Source organism: Medicago truncatula, chromosome 3 (genome assembly GCF_003473485.1).
Source record: "Medicago truncatula cultivar Jemalong A17 chromosome 3, MtrunA17r5.0-ANR, whole genome shotgun sequence".
NCBI classification, from domain to species: Eukaryota; Viridiplantae; Streptophyta; class Magnoliopsida; order Fabales; family Fabaceae; genus Medicago; species Medicago truncatula.
In genome coordinates, this window is record NC_053044.1 from 49459539 (window position 1) to 49478544 (window position 19006).

General features: G+C 32.4%; 2 protein-coding genes across 2 annotated transcripts; both read left to right on the forward strand.

Annotated features, from left to right (window-relative positions):
* Positions 1 to 2743: 2743 nt before the first annotated feature.
* On the forward strand, positions 2744 to 5555 carry LOC11430601 (protein ECERIFERUM 2). The gene is made up of 2 exons (XM_024779204.2): positions 2744 to 3262; positions 4455 to 5555. Exons 1-2 carry the CDS (start codon positions 2831 to 2833, stop codon positions 5352 to 5354), a joined length of 1332 nt encoding a protein of 443 aa, XP_024634972.1. The 5' UTR covers positions 2744 to 2830; the 3' UTR covers positions 5355 to 5555.
* Positions 5556 to 11577: 6022 nt separating this feature from the next.
* On the forward strand, positions 11578 to 19006 carry LOC11429655 (NADPH--cytochrome P450 reductase). The gene is made up of 18 exons (XM_003602850.3): positions 11578 to 11874; positions 13410 to 13469; positions 13795 to 13871; positions 13962 to 14019; positions 14116 to 14202; positions 14279 to 14315; positions 14832 to 14901; positions 15053 to 15247; positions 15329 to 15421; positions 15787 to 16012; positions 16180 to 16263; positions 16364 to 16515; positions 16600 to 16696; positions 16861 to 17010; positions 17628 to 17705; positions 17788 to 17910; positions 17989 to 18102; positions 18525 to 19006. The coding sequence occupies exons 1-18, from the start codon at positions 11578 to 11580 to the stop codon at positions 18603 to 18605; spliced, it is 2079 nt and encodes a 692-aa protein (XP_003602898.1). The 3' UTR covers positions 18606 to 19006.

Sequence of the window (19006 nt, forward strand, 5' to 3'; positions counted from 1 at the left end):
AATGGCTGAAACTCACACATTTTTAATGTGGATAAATGGGATGTCCGGAGTTCGAACCCCACCCCCTGCATATAATATGCATTTGTCCATACCAACTAAGTTAAGCTCATGGAGACTCATCAAATGCTCTTCTCACACATCCTACTTTATTTTTTCTCAAAATACTCTTTAGTTGAATCATGTAATCTAAATGTGAATTATATAAGAAAACATGAATCTCTCCAAAAAAAATTAATTTTTTTTAACAAAACATAAATTAAATATGAATTTTATATTTTTTATGGTTAAAAATTCATATTTAATTTATGTTTTGTTAAAAAATAATAATTTTTTTCGGAGAAATTTTTACAATATTCTATACATTTCTACACAATTTTATTAAAAAAAAATACAATAATTGACTTAAAAATATGAACCAAAAGTAGTGATTGAAAATTTTATATATCACTAAAAGTTGAAGGACATATTTAGAGGGATTAAAAAAAATTGATATATTTATAAGGACCTAAAATATATTCAATTTTTTTTTTAAATGTTTGTTGGATGCCGAAAAAATCTCAATAAAACAATGAGAAGAAATAAATCAACACATGGTGTGATAGATTTATTAGTAATGAGAGATATGTTAAATAAGTGTATGAAATTTAAAGATTTTCAACAAATACAAAAATATTTGTTTCCTATCAAATAAGTTAATGGTTAGGCTGGCAATAGGTTTATAAACAGCCCTCACCACCGGTTGTGCAGCACAGGTAAAATAAAGTGCAGGATAACAACTCAGTTTGGGAAAAACAAAGCGAGACGTGGTTGAAGTGCAATGTGGATGCCGTGTTCCATTATTGTAACCATCTTATATCTTTTGCGTGTTTTGTTTAGAGACTCTCGTGGAAAATTTATTCGGGCTCAAACGAAATGGCAGCGGGCAAATACGACAATTTTTTAGGGGGAGACAGTAGCCTTACTTGATGCCATTCACTTTGTCGATATGAACAGATGGGCGGGTGTCTTCGAGTCCGATTCAACTACTCTAGTGCAAACTATATCGTCTCCGGGCCATGGCGATTCGGAATTTTATGCTATTGTTTCTAGCATTATTTATCAGTTATTTTTACATTCTAATTTTAGGGTAAAGTTTGTTAGAAGACAAATGAACATGATTGCTCATACTTTAACTAGGGCGGCATCTTCTTAAGCTAATCACCGTATTTAACTTTGTTTTTATAAAAAAATAAAAATAAAAAATGGTTAGGTTCATACATCTTAAATGCAAGCAATTAAAATTTGAGTTTAACTACAAACCCTTGCAGATCAACGTTGTTGCAACTACCAATTGAACTATATTAATGGAACTAATACACGTTTTTCTTCTCCAATATAACTACGGATCCTACAACAACGAATCAATGATAGGGGTACTCATCTTTAATTTCTTTCACCATCAAATGATTATATGTTATATTTATTTTTTGAAAGATAAATTTTTCTTTCACCATCGAATGATTATATGCTACATTCTTGTTTTATTATACGCTACTAACGTCAAAGACGAGTACAAATATGTCTATCTTAAAATAGATTAATATGTGAGCTCCAGCCACTAAGCTACCTGACAAAAAAAAAAAAAGATTAATATGAACAAAAAAATTCTTACAAACTTATAGTTTTTTTTTGTTAATCCACCTGTTCTTAGGAGAAAATGAACTTTAGTAATTTAAAATTCGACCGAAAAACAATAAACCACTTAAGATTATTTCATACGGAAATCTGAACGACTCGTTTTTTGTGAAATTCATTAACTATTTAAATTGAGTTGTTTAGTTATTTCTTACTCATGAGAGTTTAAAGTGGTTAAATATTTGTAGACACAAACAGATGCAAGTATATTTGTGTTTAGAATTGTGTTATTCCAAAATTGGGATAACTAGTAAAGAGTGAACACAATGTAAGGCGCACACAAATCAAATTGAATAAAAATATATTAAAAAACAACAATTAAATGTCACGTGTACAAGTTGATTGTTCACAAATTATTTGAATTCAACTGAAGTATGTGAAAACCACAAAATAAATTTCTCTATAGAAGAAGGGATAGTCTAATTTTGTATCATTCATTCACAAAAAAATAAATATCGGTAATAATCATTTTGGTCTGTGAATGTATAACCAGAAACCACTATAGTTTTTCAATGTATCGAGATTTCAAAATAATCTTTAATTATGCATTTTGTTAGTTAAAATAGTCTTTAACATTAAAATAATTCGTTAATATTGTCATATTAATCTTTTAATATACTTATTTATTGTCATATCAGTTATTATAAGTTATTATAAGTACTTACTTATTGTCAATTTAGTTCATGTATGAAAAGAGTTACAGTGAATTTGAAAGATTTTTTAGCACTAGTGACTATTGTGACGGCTCCTTACACATTTATGGATCAATAAATAAATTATAGTTCAACTTGCGTAAATGCCTAAATTGTTAGGCCGGACGTCATGATCGGAGTTCGAACTCAGATACCTCCACTTTGTGTGTATGAGTTTACGATGGTTTTGCGATCTCTTCTAGCTACCAAAATAAAAAAAAAATAAAAAAAAATATGTAACCCTTCTTTAATAAATCTGCTAGGTAGCCGCAACCCCTCGTGAAGGGATGGTCTAATGAAGGGAGGTGGTGCAGTACTGCAGTATACCATCAAATCATTGAATGCAATAATATTTCCCTATAAATAATGAAATCAAGGAGGAGCATATCCCACGTCGAAACCAAACAACTACTATACTTTCTTTTCATATTGCAAAAACAACCTTCTTTTGTCTCTTTCCGGAAATGGGTTCACTACCTAATTTGGAAACTCCTCCCCAAATTTCAAGAATTTCAACAGTAGTTCCAGCAACCCCTCGTGGTGAAGAAAATAGTGCATATAATCTCAACTACATGGACCTGCTTATGAAACTCCACTATATCCGATCCATATACTTGTTCAATTCTAAAGCGGTTCAAAACCTCTCAATATCTGACTTAAAAGCACCAATGTTTCAACTACTTGATTCATACTCACATGTTTCAGGTAGGGTTAGAATATCAGAATCAGGAAGACCGTTTATCAAGTGCAACGACGCGGGTGTGCGAATAGCAGAGTCACACTGTGAGAAAACACTGCGTGAATGGTTGGATGAGAAAGAGTACTCTGTTGATGAACTTGTATATGATCATGTGCTTGGTCCTGATCTTGCATTTTCTCCTTTGGTTTTTGTCAAGGTACGTACTATCTTTTTCATGTTTATATATTAGACATAATCATTCTTTTATTTTTTTTTTATTTTTTTTAAGGAAATATGAGAGACATGCATAATCACGTTATTGAGAAATTGTGATGTTAATCAATAAATCGTTTGTGCATACAATTAAACATGTGTCATTATTTAAGCCATGTGCTTAGTTTGGTTTGGTGTCAAAGACATTGGTCTTTGTAAAAAAATCGTTAGTTTTCCCTGCAGTGATTTATTTATTTTTCACTTTTATAAGACTAAAACTTTTATTGTGCGTTAGATAAATAATTCATATGCTTAAAAATGAATATTAATTTTGTTGCGAGTTAAATAAATATTTTAAAACAAATGTCGTTTTCCATTTTTAATGTGTTTTTTTTCTTCTCATTCTACTCCTAAGTAGTTAACTTTGACAACACCATTTTTAAATTATAATCGAGTACATCTTAAATAATTTGAAGGTTTTGTTCTTAAATAGGGCCCAAATAAAAAGAAACGCAAAATATATTTAAATTGTAAAAAACATCCAAAAACTTATAAATAACATTAAAGAAAAGAGTTATCCGCACAAAAAAAAAACAGAGTTATCCTTGTATATAACATAAAAAAGAGTCATGTTTAAATCAGTGATGTCAATATACAACTTTCATTTAAGAGAAATGCTAAATTGTACCCTTAGAACATAAATTAAAAAAATAAATGTAAAAGTTTTATTTTTGAAATTATGCATTCAATATCTTAAAAATTTTAAAAGTTATATTTTTAATATAAAACTTATTTTTATTTCTATTCTATGCTCTTTAACTTGTTTTTTTTTTTTTTTTGGTTACATGCTCTTTAACTTGTATGATATACAAGTTAGCCTGACCTTTATTTAATACTATCAATCTTTTGCTAACAAGAATGAAAAATGCATTAATTTGTGATGCCCCGAGCAATTTGCACAACCTCATCACTAGTCATGATTGTAATACTCCAATATTGAATAAGAATAATACTATAAAATTGTAATTTTTCATGTATAAATATTCTTAATTTGTGTGAAAAAACAAAACATATTTTGAAATAAATGTAGTAATAAATATAAGAGTTTGTTTGATCACGAAAATATCACAGTTCCAATAAAAAAATATAACCATTCATTGATTTAAAGCAACTAAATTATGTAAGCATTTTTTTAGTTCACATTCTTCAAATGTGGAGGACTCTCAGTGGGACTGAGCTGGGCTCACATTCTTGGAGATGCATTTTCAGCTCGTAACTTCATCACCAAGTGGAGTCACACCCTAGCTGGTCAAGCTCCACCAAAATCTCTCCACATGCCAAATCTCACTAAACCTCAATTCTTATCGAATTCTGTTTATGATAATCCCATTTCCATTAAAAGGGCAACAACAATTGAAGAATATTGGCTCGCTGCCACTGATAGTTATGTAGCTACTCACACTTTTCACATCACTTCCAAACAACTTCATCATTTGTTAACAACATCCACATCAACCAATATCAATATCAATACCAAGACAAAGTATTTTGAAATTATTTCAGCTATGATTTGGAAATGTATAGGACAAATAAGAGGAAACTTTGGACCTAGGGTTGTGACAATATGTACTACAAATATCTCTAATCGCGCTGAAAATGAATTCCCGACAAATGGCTCGGTGTTGAGCAAAATCGAAACAAGTTTATCACCTGGGGAATCTGAAATATCAGAATTAGTGAAGCTAATTGCTGAGAAAAAAATGAACGAGAATCATGGATTGGAAAAAATGATGGAGGAAGGTGAAGGAAAAGATGATTTTATTGTTTATGGAGCAAAGTTAACATTTGTAGATTTGGAAGAAGGTAATTTTTATGGTGTAAAGATTAATGGGCAGAAACCAATTTTGGCAAATTGTGATTTTCGTGGTGTGGGTGATCAAGGAGTTGTTTTGGTTCTTTCAGGACCAGAAGATTACAATGGTAATAATGGAAGGATGGTAACAATTTCTTTACCTGGGAAAGAACTTGACCAATTGAAATGTAAACTAGCACAAGAATGGGATATACAATATTGTTCGAGTCTTGGACTTTGTTAACGGGTCTTATTAACTGTGTGTGTGTTTTCTTACCCTTTTGCTTGTTGGTTTTTGTTTGGTCTATCTCTGTATGGTGCTATTATATAAGGGTTTAGTTATTAATATTGATTGTGTTACAAGGAATGTAACATACACTTCGAGTCGTTTTGTGATGTTAGATAAAGATTTAGTTACTAATATTGATGATTGTGTTATAAGGAATGTAAAATGGACTTGGAGTCGTTTAATTAGAAAATTATTGTATGGTAGGTATATATATGTTTTTCTTTGAATTGGCGTTTCAACAAGTCAACGTTCCAACAAATCAAATATCATTAGTCTTTATAATATTGAGACATTCTTATGTACGAGATTGTAAGTGTTATTTTTTCTAAGCTAGTATATTGTGCGTTGTAAGTAACATACTAAAATTTAATGACTAGAGTATATGTAATTTTATATACTTTTGAATATCATTGACAATCGATATTAAGTATTTGAATAATGCTAAATGCACAACTCAACTTGTCGTGTAAACCACATGAATGATAATTGGCATAGTGAAATATGTGGTCTCTCAAATTATTTTGATCTAATGTATCACATCTTCATTAAACCTCAGTCGTTCTCTTGCAAGTTGCAACCATGGAACTTCCTTCGTGAGAGTGAACAGAGAGGAGACACAACAACGGCGACAACAATCACAACAACATCGACAACGGTCTCGGTGACAATGGCCACAACGAACATTGCAACAACAACGACATTCGTACTACGATGATGACAATTAAAGCAACAACAATGTCGATGATGATGAATACATTGAGTCGGTGTTGACAATAATTTAGTTTTGAGGTGTTGATAGCCAACATCACTGTGTTATGTAGTGCACAAGACTTTTGTTTTTTCGATATAGTAGTGCACATAGACTTGGCATGAGGTTTTAGAACTAACGCTTCGTTGTTGTTGCAATTGGCATCGTTTTTCTTGCGTCACCAATATGCACTACTAGAAAAAGCAAAATCAGGGAGGAAAATTAGTGACGGAAAAAATAAAATCTCTCACAAATTCCTTGATCGCAAAATTTAGTGACAAAATTAGAGAGGGATTTCATGTTTTCCCTCACTAATTTTTGTTTTTTTAGTAGTAATGTTCACTCTCACGAAGGAAGTTCCATGGTTGCAAGAGAACGACTATAGTTTTATGGATATGCAATATATTAGATCAAAATAATTTGAGAGACCACAAATTTCACTGTGCCAATTATCATTTGTGGGATTTAATTTGCACGACAAGTTGAGTTGTGCCCTTTAACATTATTCTTCTTTCTTCAATTATGCTCGTGGCTTATGCACCCATGCAATGTTGGGATACTGGAATTGCGATTCTCTCGTTTGTTTAATTTTTTTTTTTTATCAAATACACAAATGGTTATAAATTTTTTTTTTTTTGAGAGAAAATGGTTATAAATAGTTTTACTTAAAAAAAAAAAAAACAATTATGAATAGTTGTTAGGTTAATATTTTTCTTCTTCATCAGAGTTTAATCTAGATAGCGTGTCTTCTGAGAAGTTAAGAGTTTTCTCTTCAACCTCAATGTACTCGAACCGAGACTTGGGCACGAAGTATTCAACCCGGACCCTCAAACTCTTTCAACGCTTGATAAATCAACTGATAATATGCCATAGAAATGAAAAGGCTTAATTACACTTTTGATCCTTGCATTTTGACCAACTCACGAAATTGGTCATACCTCTTTTAAATCGAACAAAATCGTCCCTAAAGTATATGTTTTTTGCAGTTTTAGTCATATCTCCCTATTTTCAACTCCAGAAACGCACATAAATGACGGTTTTAGTCCAACCACCTATGCTCAACCATGAAATAAATAAAGAATAAATCATGTGGGTACAATGAATCTATTTTGTTCAGCACACAAATCAAGAAAAACCCTAATTTTTAAGACATGTTTCAGGTATGTAACATGTCTCGGAAATTAGGTTAGTGTGCTGAATAAAGTAGATTCTTTGTACCCACATGTTTTATTCTTTGTTTATTTCATGGTTGAGCATAGGTGGTTGGACTAAAACTGTCATTTATGTGCGTTTCTGGAGTTGGAAATAGGGAGATAGGACTAAAACTGCAAAAAAACATATAGTTTAAGGACGATTTTGTTCGATTTAAAAAAGATAGAACCATTTTTGGGAGTTGGTCAAAATGATAGTACCAAAAGTGTAATTAAGCAAAATGAAAATGTTACGGTCCCGTTGAAACATTGTGATTTTTTATCCACGTCAAAGAACTTTCTACATCTTAATGCCTCTATTTAGGTTATAAACTTGCATTAAAAAGCTCGAGCGATGAAATATTGTGATTCTCCAACTTTGTATTGTTGCTTTTTGTGTCGCCACTTTTTTTTTTCCGGTAAAATTTCCCAACCATACCCAAGTTTCTCAACCCTCGATAAAACTGTGTGCATACCTATATCTAGTTTGTTTGTTTGAAAGAGTTTGATAATAGCTATAACTAGTTTGTTTGAATCAGTTTGATAAACAGTCCTTGCAATCTAGTGCCTGTTAGAATATGAAGGATGATCGAGTCAAAATGATTATGCTCGTGAGGGGACTACCAAAGTTAATGACCTTCTTTGTTTTCGACACAACAATGACAACCCTTCATGAATCCAACCATAAATAGTTCTAACAAATGGGAAATGATGCTCAGAGTTGGAAGCAGACAGAACTGCATGATTATTTGTATGTCAATATCAACATAAAGAAATAAGGTGGATGATCTTGACCTTTGAAAGATAATAAAAGAAGAAATGAAATGAATGGACTGATCAATGCTTCGTCACCGCACTTGTGTTCATTTGGTTGGAATAAATGAGAAACAGTTGAATAAAATAAATAATGATTGAATAAAATAAATAATGAAATGTCATTTATTTCATAATTTAATTCTATAGCTCTTTTGAAAAAAAAAAATTATAGATATACTATAAGATTTTTTTTAAATATATATAAATTTTTATGAAATGTTTCACATCTCAAATAAATATCTAACTTTTACGCATAGTATAAAACCTCATTTTTTTAAATGAAAACTAAATTATTTTTTGACACCTTGTGAAAAAAAGAAATTGAAATTGTATACATATGATATGTCGGCGATGCAGAAAGAAAGAAACAGATAAAAAAACAAGATGCTTGATGAATGTGTTAAAATAAAAGGTGTTCGAATATCATTGTTGATTCTAAAACTACTTTGATTTTTAAATGTGCCTTTGATCCATGCACTTTCATCACTTTTTGTTATTAGTCCTTATATTTTTTTTTTTTTTTCGCTTTAGTCGCTGAACTTTATAAAAAAATTGGTATTGATCCCTCTGTTAACTTTCTGTTAAAAACAAATAAAATAAAATAAATAGAAGACACATAGAATAAAATTAATAAAATAATTAAAAGACAAAATTTCAGAATTAAAATAAATCAAATAAAATAATTGTTTTTTAATTAATTCTGAATAATAATAATAATTAAAATTATTATTTTTTATTTTAATTCTGAATAATAATTAAAAAGTATATTTTGTTTGATTTATTTTAATTAATTCTGAATAATAATAATAATTAAAAAATATATTTTATTTGATTTATTTTAATTTTATAATTTTGTCTTTTAGTGTGCCACCTGGCGTGAGATGATTGGGCCACGTGACACTCCGTTAGTTTTATTTATTTTTTTTTAACAAAAATGTTAACAGAGGGATCAATACCAAATTTTTTATAAAGTGCAGGGACTAAAGCCAAAAAAAAAAAGTGTAAGGACTAATAGCAAAAAGTGATGAAAGTGCGGGACCAAAAACACATTTAAACCTTTTTCATATTAATTCGTTTGAATATCATCCTTAATGTCGAATGATTGAGCAAATTGAGATGCTACATACACCTTCCGGTTACTATTATAAGCAAAAAACCATATTTTAGGTTCATTCATTAAATGTTGTATGTAACCTAAATATAGATCACATACAACATTTAAGAAAATGAATTTTTGCTTATGATAATGATCGAGGGTGTACAAAACTATAGCTTCAGTAGCGGTTGTTGAAACGATCCAAAACTCGATTAACAACAACAAACAAGTTATCGCTCTCATCAAACGCCAGAGTGCTTAAACTCCACTTACTATGATTTGGAAAGTGAACTTCCTAAATGTGAGTGAAAATCTATTTTGATTCCAAATAAATTGAAGAGACCCTGTTTTTTTAAAGAAAGAGACACAATCTAATCTCTCAAGAAATAAAAATCTTTTTTAGCTCTGCATAAAAATTTGGATTCTCGAATATACGAACAGGCAAGTACACAACGTGACTCCACTTCGAATCAAGCTAATTTTTTTTTTTTCCCATTGGAGATGGTCATGATTTTTCTTTTGACAAAAACAAAATCAACTCATTTCATTAATAATAATTGTCTCAATACAAGATAATATGTGATCATAAATATGGGAACAAACATAAGATAATGATGCTCTAACTAACAAATGAGCAACATTGTTTGATTGTCCTCAAATGAAACTTATATTATAGTTTTGATAAATTCTCAATGAAGCTTTGCAAATCTCTATAATAACGACGAACATGGTGTTGGTGTTGAGTATCCTAACGATATCCCAAACGACCAAGCCACTTTATCGCTTCCGTTAAATTGCTTCCGCCTCGTGAAGTTGTGGTAATCCTTAAAACCAAGTTGTCCTAGCTTTTATATTTTTGCCACGCCTTCCTCCAAGACACATGCTAATGCCATAACATCATTCCTCCTTGAAAATTGTCGCATTGATCATGCACTTTACCTTCCCCTCTTCCAATTTCCTCCTTCTACTTTGTTCATGGTGGAAAGACCCGATGTTGTTAAGCTCTTCTTCTTCGCACAACCCTACAACCCTTGTTTGTGCGAGCTTGTTGCCAGTACATTAAGGTTTCACGCGCCAAATGGACAAACATACGAGAGCATGTATCAATATCGCTTAAGAACTTGTCGTTTCTTCGCTTCCATATGCACCACAAAGTCATGACAAAAGTGATAAGTTGTTGTTAAGGTAGTTGCTCGAGTAGTTGAGCATGAACGCTCTATTTTTAATTGAGTTTATCTATTTGAGACCACAAATTTTTTCCGCTGCTTGTTTTTTAGGTTTATTAACGAAACAATAAACACCATAAAAAAAATTCATACTCACAACTATGAGATCGTAATTTTAAATTCAAGTAAAATTGTTCAATGAACTACATAAACAATGTGGGTTGAATTAAATCTTATTGCAGACATGGTTATTCATGTTTAAAATCAAAGGTAGTCCTAAGATGAATTCTTTAGGCTTTGTTTGGGAGTTTGGAGGGAAGGGGAGGGAAGGATTTTGGAAAAAAAGAAGGAGTAAGTGAAAGAAATGGAAGACATTGGGAGGAGAAGACTTTGGAGGTTAATTTTACTCATAATAAAAAATCCTCCTTATTTGGGAGAACTCAAAAATTGTATTGGAGGAGGTTTATATGAATTTTTCAAATTCAATCTATGTTGTTATAATATTTTTAAAATTAAAAGTATATTAATCATAAGTTTTATTTTATCATTCTCTAAAAAATTGTTCTTTCAAAAAATGTGAATTTTTTATCTATTTTTCTATATATTTCCAACCCCCTAAAACTATCCCCTCCCTTCTTCTCCAAACTCCCAAACAAAACCTTAATATCAACCATCGAAGGATTATTTCAGGAAAAAACCATCAAAGGATTATTAGCAATTTTTTTTTTTTAGAGAAGTAAAAAAATAATTAATTAACAAAGTTCTCTCTCTACTTTCCGTAAAAGAAAAAAAGAGTTATTTTTTTACTCAAAGGTGAGATAAAGATAACAAGCATTGAATTTTTTGTCCTAAAAAAATCAGAGAACTTTTATTTTGTTTGACTGCAGTATTGAAAAGTTAAAACTCCCATTTTTATATTAGCAAAAAAAAGAAAAATAAAACTCGCTTTTCGTGTGGTAGATGTCAACGCCGCGAGAGTTCGTCCGGTTCGATTTGTCGAAATTTGCATACACGACATTCATTTGACACCAATCACAAATCTCTCTCAACTCTCTCTCTCTCTCTCTCTCTCTCTCTCTCCACCTTCTTATTCTTCTTCTTCCAGGTTCAGAGAGAGAGAACAAATCTTGAACTGATTTTGACTCAATTGTTGACTCCATCAATGACTTCTTCCAATTCCGATTTAGTCCGTACAATCGAATCCGTACTCGGAGTTTCCCTCGGCGACTCCGTTTCAGATTCGGTTGTTCTCATCGTTACCACCTCCGCCGCCGTCATAATTGGACTTCTCGTTTTTCTATGGAAGAAATCTTCGGATCGGAGCAAAGAGTTGAAACCGGTTATAGTTCCTAAGTCCTTGGTGAAAGAAGAAGATGATGATGCTGATATTGCTGATGGAAAAACCAAAGTTACCGTTTTCTTTGGTACTCAAACTGGTACTGCTGAAGGATTCGCTAAGGTATAAGATCCAATCCAATGTGTTAGATCCTTTTTTTTGTTGAATTGAATCTGTTATTCTAGAATATAGGATATTATTATTATTATTATTCTTATTCTTATTGTTGTTTCTATAGTCATGTAGAAGCTTACATAGCTCAATTTATTTATTATTTTCGTTTGATTTATTGTTTTTGTCTTTATTTTGTTTCTTGCGAAAAAAATTCTACTATTCTATACGTGTGTTGAACAAATGGTTTTACTTTTCCTGCCATGAAATGAAATTGAATTAGTTGATGGAAGAAGAGGTGTGAAATTGATTTTGAACTTTTGGTTGCTCTCGAGTGGAATTGATACTCTATCATTAATTTTAACCTAGAAATTGCAGCTTTTGATTCTAGAATTGATTCGTTCACTCAAATTTATTTTTTCTACTCCTTTTTTCATGAATCACTTTACTATCAACTCATCTTTAGCTAGAATCAATTCACTCAAAATCAATCTTTTGTTACTGCTGAACTATACACAGTTGCACGCTTAACATGCCGTTCACTGCCTTTAGCTTCAATTAGGGCATGTTTGGAATCATGGTGAATTTGGTGGAATCACAGGGTGCCACCGTGATTTTGTCACACTCACCATGATTCTGAACATGTACTAAATTATTTTCAAATTGCCACCGACAACACCGACTCAAAAGCAGAGAATTCATCATTTGGAAACAAAATTGATTTCGTATATATCATATAAATATTAAGTAATATTGTGAACGTTGTTATTTTTTTCCCTTCAAAATCAAAATTGCCATATCCAAACTCTCCTTTGAAATCCTCCGCTGTTTTCTTCGAAGATCATTTCAAACTTGAGGCATGTCTTTCTTATTGCTAAATGTTGTACTAGATGGTAAAATAGTCAAAATCTTGAAGAGTGTTGTCATTCGGTTACTTAGCAGTTAGTAGTTTAGGGTTTGGTAATTGAAAGTTCTGGTTTTCTATTTTTACAGTGAATGTAATGTTTGAGTAGTTAATCAATACAGGAAACTAGTTAAAAATAGTCATATAATAGTGATCTATTTTTATCTTTCTGATTTGAATGCTTTTTGAATGAAACAAAAAACACATGTTTTGTGCCTATTGCTTGGCCATAAAACACGACTTCGTACTTGGCTAATTGTGAACATCATATTTTAGCTAGAAATGATTTTAGCTTATGGAAAAGAGAAATGATATTTGAACATCTATTTTGCGACAACTTTTGTGACAACTTTCTCTCTCATACTCACATTACTTTTTACTTTATCTCTCTATTGCTTTGGTTTTCGTACAAATACCTATCTTTTCTTTGTAAATTATGGTTGTTCCAAAAGTTGTCAACCAAATGGTTGTTCAAATAACACTACTCTATGGAAAATGTACCTACAAAGATGAAATTAGTTTCCCTTTTTCTAGTGTGGTTGAAATGTTCAACCCTGGGTACCAACCACACTCTCCCTACAGAGCAATACAGTTCATCTTCAAATCTATGGGCTGTATAATTACTTTTTTATTTTTAATACAGGCATTGGCAGAGGAGATCAAGGCAAGATATGAAAAAGCATTTGTCAAAGTTGTTGATATGGTAAGTTATATTAAATAATGAAATTTCCCCAATTCTTCCCTTATGACTGTAAATTAGGGAGCCACATTTTTTTTAATGTTTGATTTCTCACTAGAGGAGTTCTAGAAGGCATGTGATATTATTTTACAGGATCTTCAATTTTTAAATTATTTCTTTGGCTGAAGTACTGATGTATGTATTTTAATTAGGGAGCCACATTTTTTTTAATGTTTGATTTCTCACTAGAGGAGTTCTAGAAGGCATGTGATATTATTTTACAGGATCTTCAATTTTTAAATTATTTCTTTGGCTGAAGTACTGATGTATGTATTTTGAATCTGAACAGGATGACTATGCAGCGGATGATGATCAATATGAAGAGAAGCTGAAGAAAGAAACTCTTGCATTTTTCATGCTGGCGACGTAAGATTTCTTACATAAAAAAGATTAAAATGCATTTATTAATTATTTGAAATGTATAATAATATGGTGCATTTGAACTTGACACGGCAGTTATGGAGATGGAGAGCCAACTGACAATGCCGCAAGATTCTATAAATGGTTTACTGAGGTTTGTTGTTACATTACACCACTTTTAAGTAAATTGCATGTTTAAGGATTGTATATGGTTTAAGTGATTCTAAGTTTTGGAGGGCCTTAATTTTAGGGTAAAGACGAGAGGGGAACCTGGCTTCAACAGCTCACATATGGTGTTTTTGGCCTAGGTAACAGGCAATATGAACATTTTAACAAGGTAAAATACAGTGTTTTCATATTATAAAAGGAACAGAGTTTCATCATCTGATTCTGATGTTGTTGTTTTGAAACAGATAGGTAAAGTTGTTGACGACGATCTCAGTGAACAAGGTATTTTATTTCATAATCTGTATTTTCAAAAGTATTAAATTGGATTGGTAAAAAAAAGGTATTAAATTGGATTTCTTCCCCATTTTTATTGATTAAAACTGGAGCGTGATACATCTTGTCATGTCTTCCATTTGTACTTAAAATTCCTGTTTAAGTTCACATGCCTCTTCCCAAAAATGTTCACATACATGTGTTCATATTGTTGTAAGTGAAGCCGAAGGAGGCATTGTTGACATTTGTAGTAGAACTGTTTTGCAAGAAGGGAACCCTACCCTTGGCAGCACTATATACCCTGATTATTTAATTCTTCCTCCTCAATTCTTTCTTTTTCTTTCTCTCAAATCCAGTGAGCATAACAAAACACCCTAGCGCTTTGAAGTTAGATGCATAGCTAGTAAAAGCAGCACTTATCTAATCTAAATAGCAAAACATATATAAAAGACTTAAGAATGGTGTTAAAGTAGTCACTGGCTTTGCATAAGCATCTTCTTACATGTATTGTCGTGTTTCCTGCAGGGGCAAAGCGTCTTGTTCCACTTGGAATGGGTGATGATGATCAATCCATTGAGGATGATTTTAATGCCTGGTAAGTATAGTTATCTTGCTCCTGCTATCCGTCTCCCTATGTTATATTGTTCTTAGAAGTGTAGTATGCAACTGCTGTACATAACAATTACAGGAAATGTATTGCTGCATTTATGCATTTCAAATGTTATGAATTGGCTTTTGCTATGCAGGAAAGAATCTCTGTGGCCTGAGTTGGATCAGTTGCTCCGAGATGAGGATGATGTAAATACTGTGTCTACTCCTTATACAGCTGCTATTTCTGAATATCGAGTAGTGTTTCACGACCCCACTGTCACGCCGTCCTACGAGAATCACTTTAACGCGGCAAATGGGGGTGCTGTATTTGATATTCATCATCCTTGTAGGTGCGTGGGGTTATGCATGCCGATTTTATGGCCATTCTCTCACTAAACAAGGCTAAAACAAACCTGTTTCTTTTCTTGAAGGGCGAATGTCGCTGTTCGAAGGGAGCTTCATAAACCTCAGTCTGACCGTTCTTGTATACATTTGGAGTTTGATGTATCAGGGACCGGCGTAACGTAAGTTGGATTGTGTTTGTTGACAAATAGCCATATCATCTTTTTGTGGTAAACGAGAAAATAATAACAATTCCAATGGTCAATTATTATTATTTTCTTTTACTTCAAATACATTTGTTAATTTTTTTACTGGATATCGTACAGTTATTAAATCGATAAATAAGTCCTGGTAGGATACATTGCAGAATGGAGTTTTTCTATAAGAATTTTTAATCATCATTCTAAAAGAATAATTATTGTTAGCTTTATAGATAAAAAAGAAACGAAAATGTTCATCAGTTTTCCAATTTCCCCTCTCCCCCATTTTACAATTTTCAAGAACTAACTGGAAAAACTGTTGATGGCTTTTGTCTTATCTTTCCCAGATACGAAACTGGAGACCATGTGGGTGTTTATGCTGATAACTGTGATGAAACTGTTAAAGAAGCTGGGAAGTTGTTGGGTCAGGATTTAGATTTGCTGTTTTCTCTTCACACTGATAATGAGGATGGCACTTCCCTAGGTGGTTCTCTTCTACCTCCTTTCCCTGGTCCTTGCACAGTTCGCACTGCATTAGCACGTTATGCAGATCTCTTGAACCCCCCACGAAAGGTTTTACATGATCTTCATTTCACGTGTTCGCCATTTGTTTTCTTTTCTTATTAAATACATAAAAATAAATAATTGGTTTTACTGATTATATTCGTATATCCCAATAGAATTTGTCCTTGTTTTATATTTAAAATATAAAGAATTAGTTTAGATATTTTGTTTTTCAGGCTGCTTTAATTGCATTAGCTGCTCATGCTTCCGAGCCTAGTGAAGCAGAAAGATTGAAGTTTCTCTCATCTCCTCAGGGAAAGGTAAAAGAAATTGCTATAGTACTGTTCCTATCTCTTGTTTTCAAGTTTGGAATTTTCTTTTCCCCCTGATTTAATGATATTTTCAAATTTCGTCTTCCAGGATGAATACTCCAAATGGGTTGTTGGAAGCCATAGAACTCTTCTTGAGGTGATGGCTGATTTTCCATCAGCAAAACCACCCCTTGGTGTGTTTTTTGCTGCCATAGCCCCTCGTTTACAACCTCGTTATTATTCTATTTCATCATCTCCTAGGTGGTTATCTTATCCTATCAAATTATGTTACTGAAGCTTTATAAGATAACTGAATGAGAAATAATGCATTTTTTAATTGTCCAGGTTTGCCCCACAAAGGGTACACGTAACTTGTGCCCTGGTAGAAGGTCCAACTCCAACTGGCAGAATTCACAAAGGAGTATGTTCAACCTGGATGAAGGTAACCCCATTTGCAATTGGTACACTCTCATGCAATCATATGCTCCCCGTTTCTGCATGCTCGACCCTTTGTTGTCACGTTTAAGATCCCTTCCTTCCCCCTTGGGCGCAGTACCCAAACATGCTATGCTATATCTGACTTAAATCGCTCTCATGACTGATCAGAATGCTATTCCCTCAGAGGAAAGCCGTGACTGTAGCTGGGCTCCCATTTTTATCAGGCCATCGAATTTCAAGCTACCTGCTGATCCTTCAATTCCTATTATTATGGTTGGACCTGGTACTGGTTTAGCACCTTTTAGGGGATTTTTACAGGTATGTGAGTATTTTAGGGATATATATAATTTTATGATTTTGATAAAACCAGACTCTTAGACAGTGACAATATGCAGCAGGGATGCGGGTTGAATTGAAAATGAATGATGGGAAACCATATTAGAATCAAAACTGTGAACCAAAATGAAGAGTACCTAATTTTGATTCTGTCATGATTAGGAAACTCTATGTCACTATACTTTATAGTCTGTTTGCACGTTGCTGTATTGTTGTTAAATGAACAGAAGCTACATATAAATGTAATAAAAGAACTTATTTTAATTTTTGAATATACATGGATAAAAGTCGTTTAAGCCGAAAATCTGTTGTTAATGAGTAGCAATAAATCGATGCTTCTCCTATGAAGCAAAATTAGATGTAGACCTTTTCTCCTATGAAAATCTGTTATTTTAGGCTTTGTTTGGATGACAATTGGCATTGTAGTTTGCAATTTTAATTGCAAGTTTTTAAAATATAAAAGTTATAATTATTATCATACAACAAATAATAACATAATTGTTAATCAAATCATTCTTCCGAATAACAATTCCAGTGAAACCAAATTGTTACAAAAATCTACTTGTTCTTAATTCTTGTTTGATATTTGATTTACCCAGGAGAGATTTGCTCTCAAAGAGGACGGTGTTCAACTTGGTCCTGCATTACTATTCTTCGGGTGCAGGAACCGTCAAATGGTAAATTAATTATGCAATGCACTTCCAGTCCAAATGGATTTCCTGAGCAATGTGTGATTTTTCAATTTTGCTATTTGTATAGGATTTTATATATGAGGAAGAGCTGAATAATTTTGTGGAACAAGGTTCTCTGTCAGAGTTGATAGTTGCATTCTCTAGAGAGGGGCCTGAAAAGGAGTATGTTCAACACAAAATGATGGATAAAGTAAGTGAGGGTAGTGGGCTATTGAAGAACAAATTTCACTGAATTAATTATTTACTGCCTCAAATTTCTTATGTGCAGGCATCATACTTCTGGAGTCTCATTTCTCAGGGAGGTTATCTTTATGTATGTGGTGATGCCAAGGGCATGGCCAGAGATGTTCATCGAACTCTTCACACCATTGTCCAGCAGCAGGTGCTGATTGTCTTTCATCATCCCTCCCTATTGGAGGCTCAACTTCTATTGTTCCTTAACATACACATAAAGAGTTTTGATTTTCAAAGACCATAACCAACTAGTATTAGAAAATAAAAGAATTTTTTTATATATTCTGCTTATACCTCTTCACCTAGAATAAATGCTTAATAAGATTGCAAGTGATGAGTATAATATTTCTAAGTGATGACTAAAATATTACATTTATATGGTTATGGAAGTTGTTAATGGTTTATAAGCTAGTTTTTGGAACACAAATACAGAAGTTGCTCTTGCTCTTTATGTAGTGAAAATTTCAGTACTAAATTGTTTATTTGGATCAACCCAACTTGTATTTTTTATTGTAACGGGATATGCACTCCGTACCTAACTAGATGAAACTACATCTGTTTGAATTTCAGGAAAATGCAGACTCTTCAAAGGCGGAGGCTACGGTGAAAAAACTCCAGATGGATGGACGCTACCTTAGGGATGTCTGGTGATTTTCCCAGTTGTTCATCTTTCTGGATTATGGCATCCTTGCTATTAGATATGTTATTTACAAGATGGCTTAAAGATGTTTTTTTTTTTTGTGAGATTAAGTACTGCTTCTAGGGAATTTTGGGACACAGAAGGGGGAGGCAGAACAGGTTTCCTCGAGAAGAAACTACAAACTATTTTACAGGCATTTGCCTTTTTCTTTTCTATTATCTTATTATTATGATAGGTTAGTTCCTTTTGGACTAGGATTATTTTTAGGGGATTGTATGATGGACAGTCTCAAGGTCGATCAACATTACATGCAGATTACAGTGGTTTGTAATGTATAATAATAGTGTAGGAATTGGTTACCAACTTACCAATAATCTTTTCATCAATGAAACTCGGGTATTTTTTAAAATAA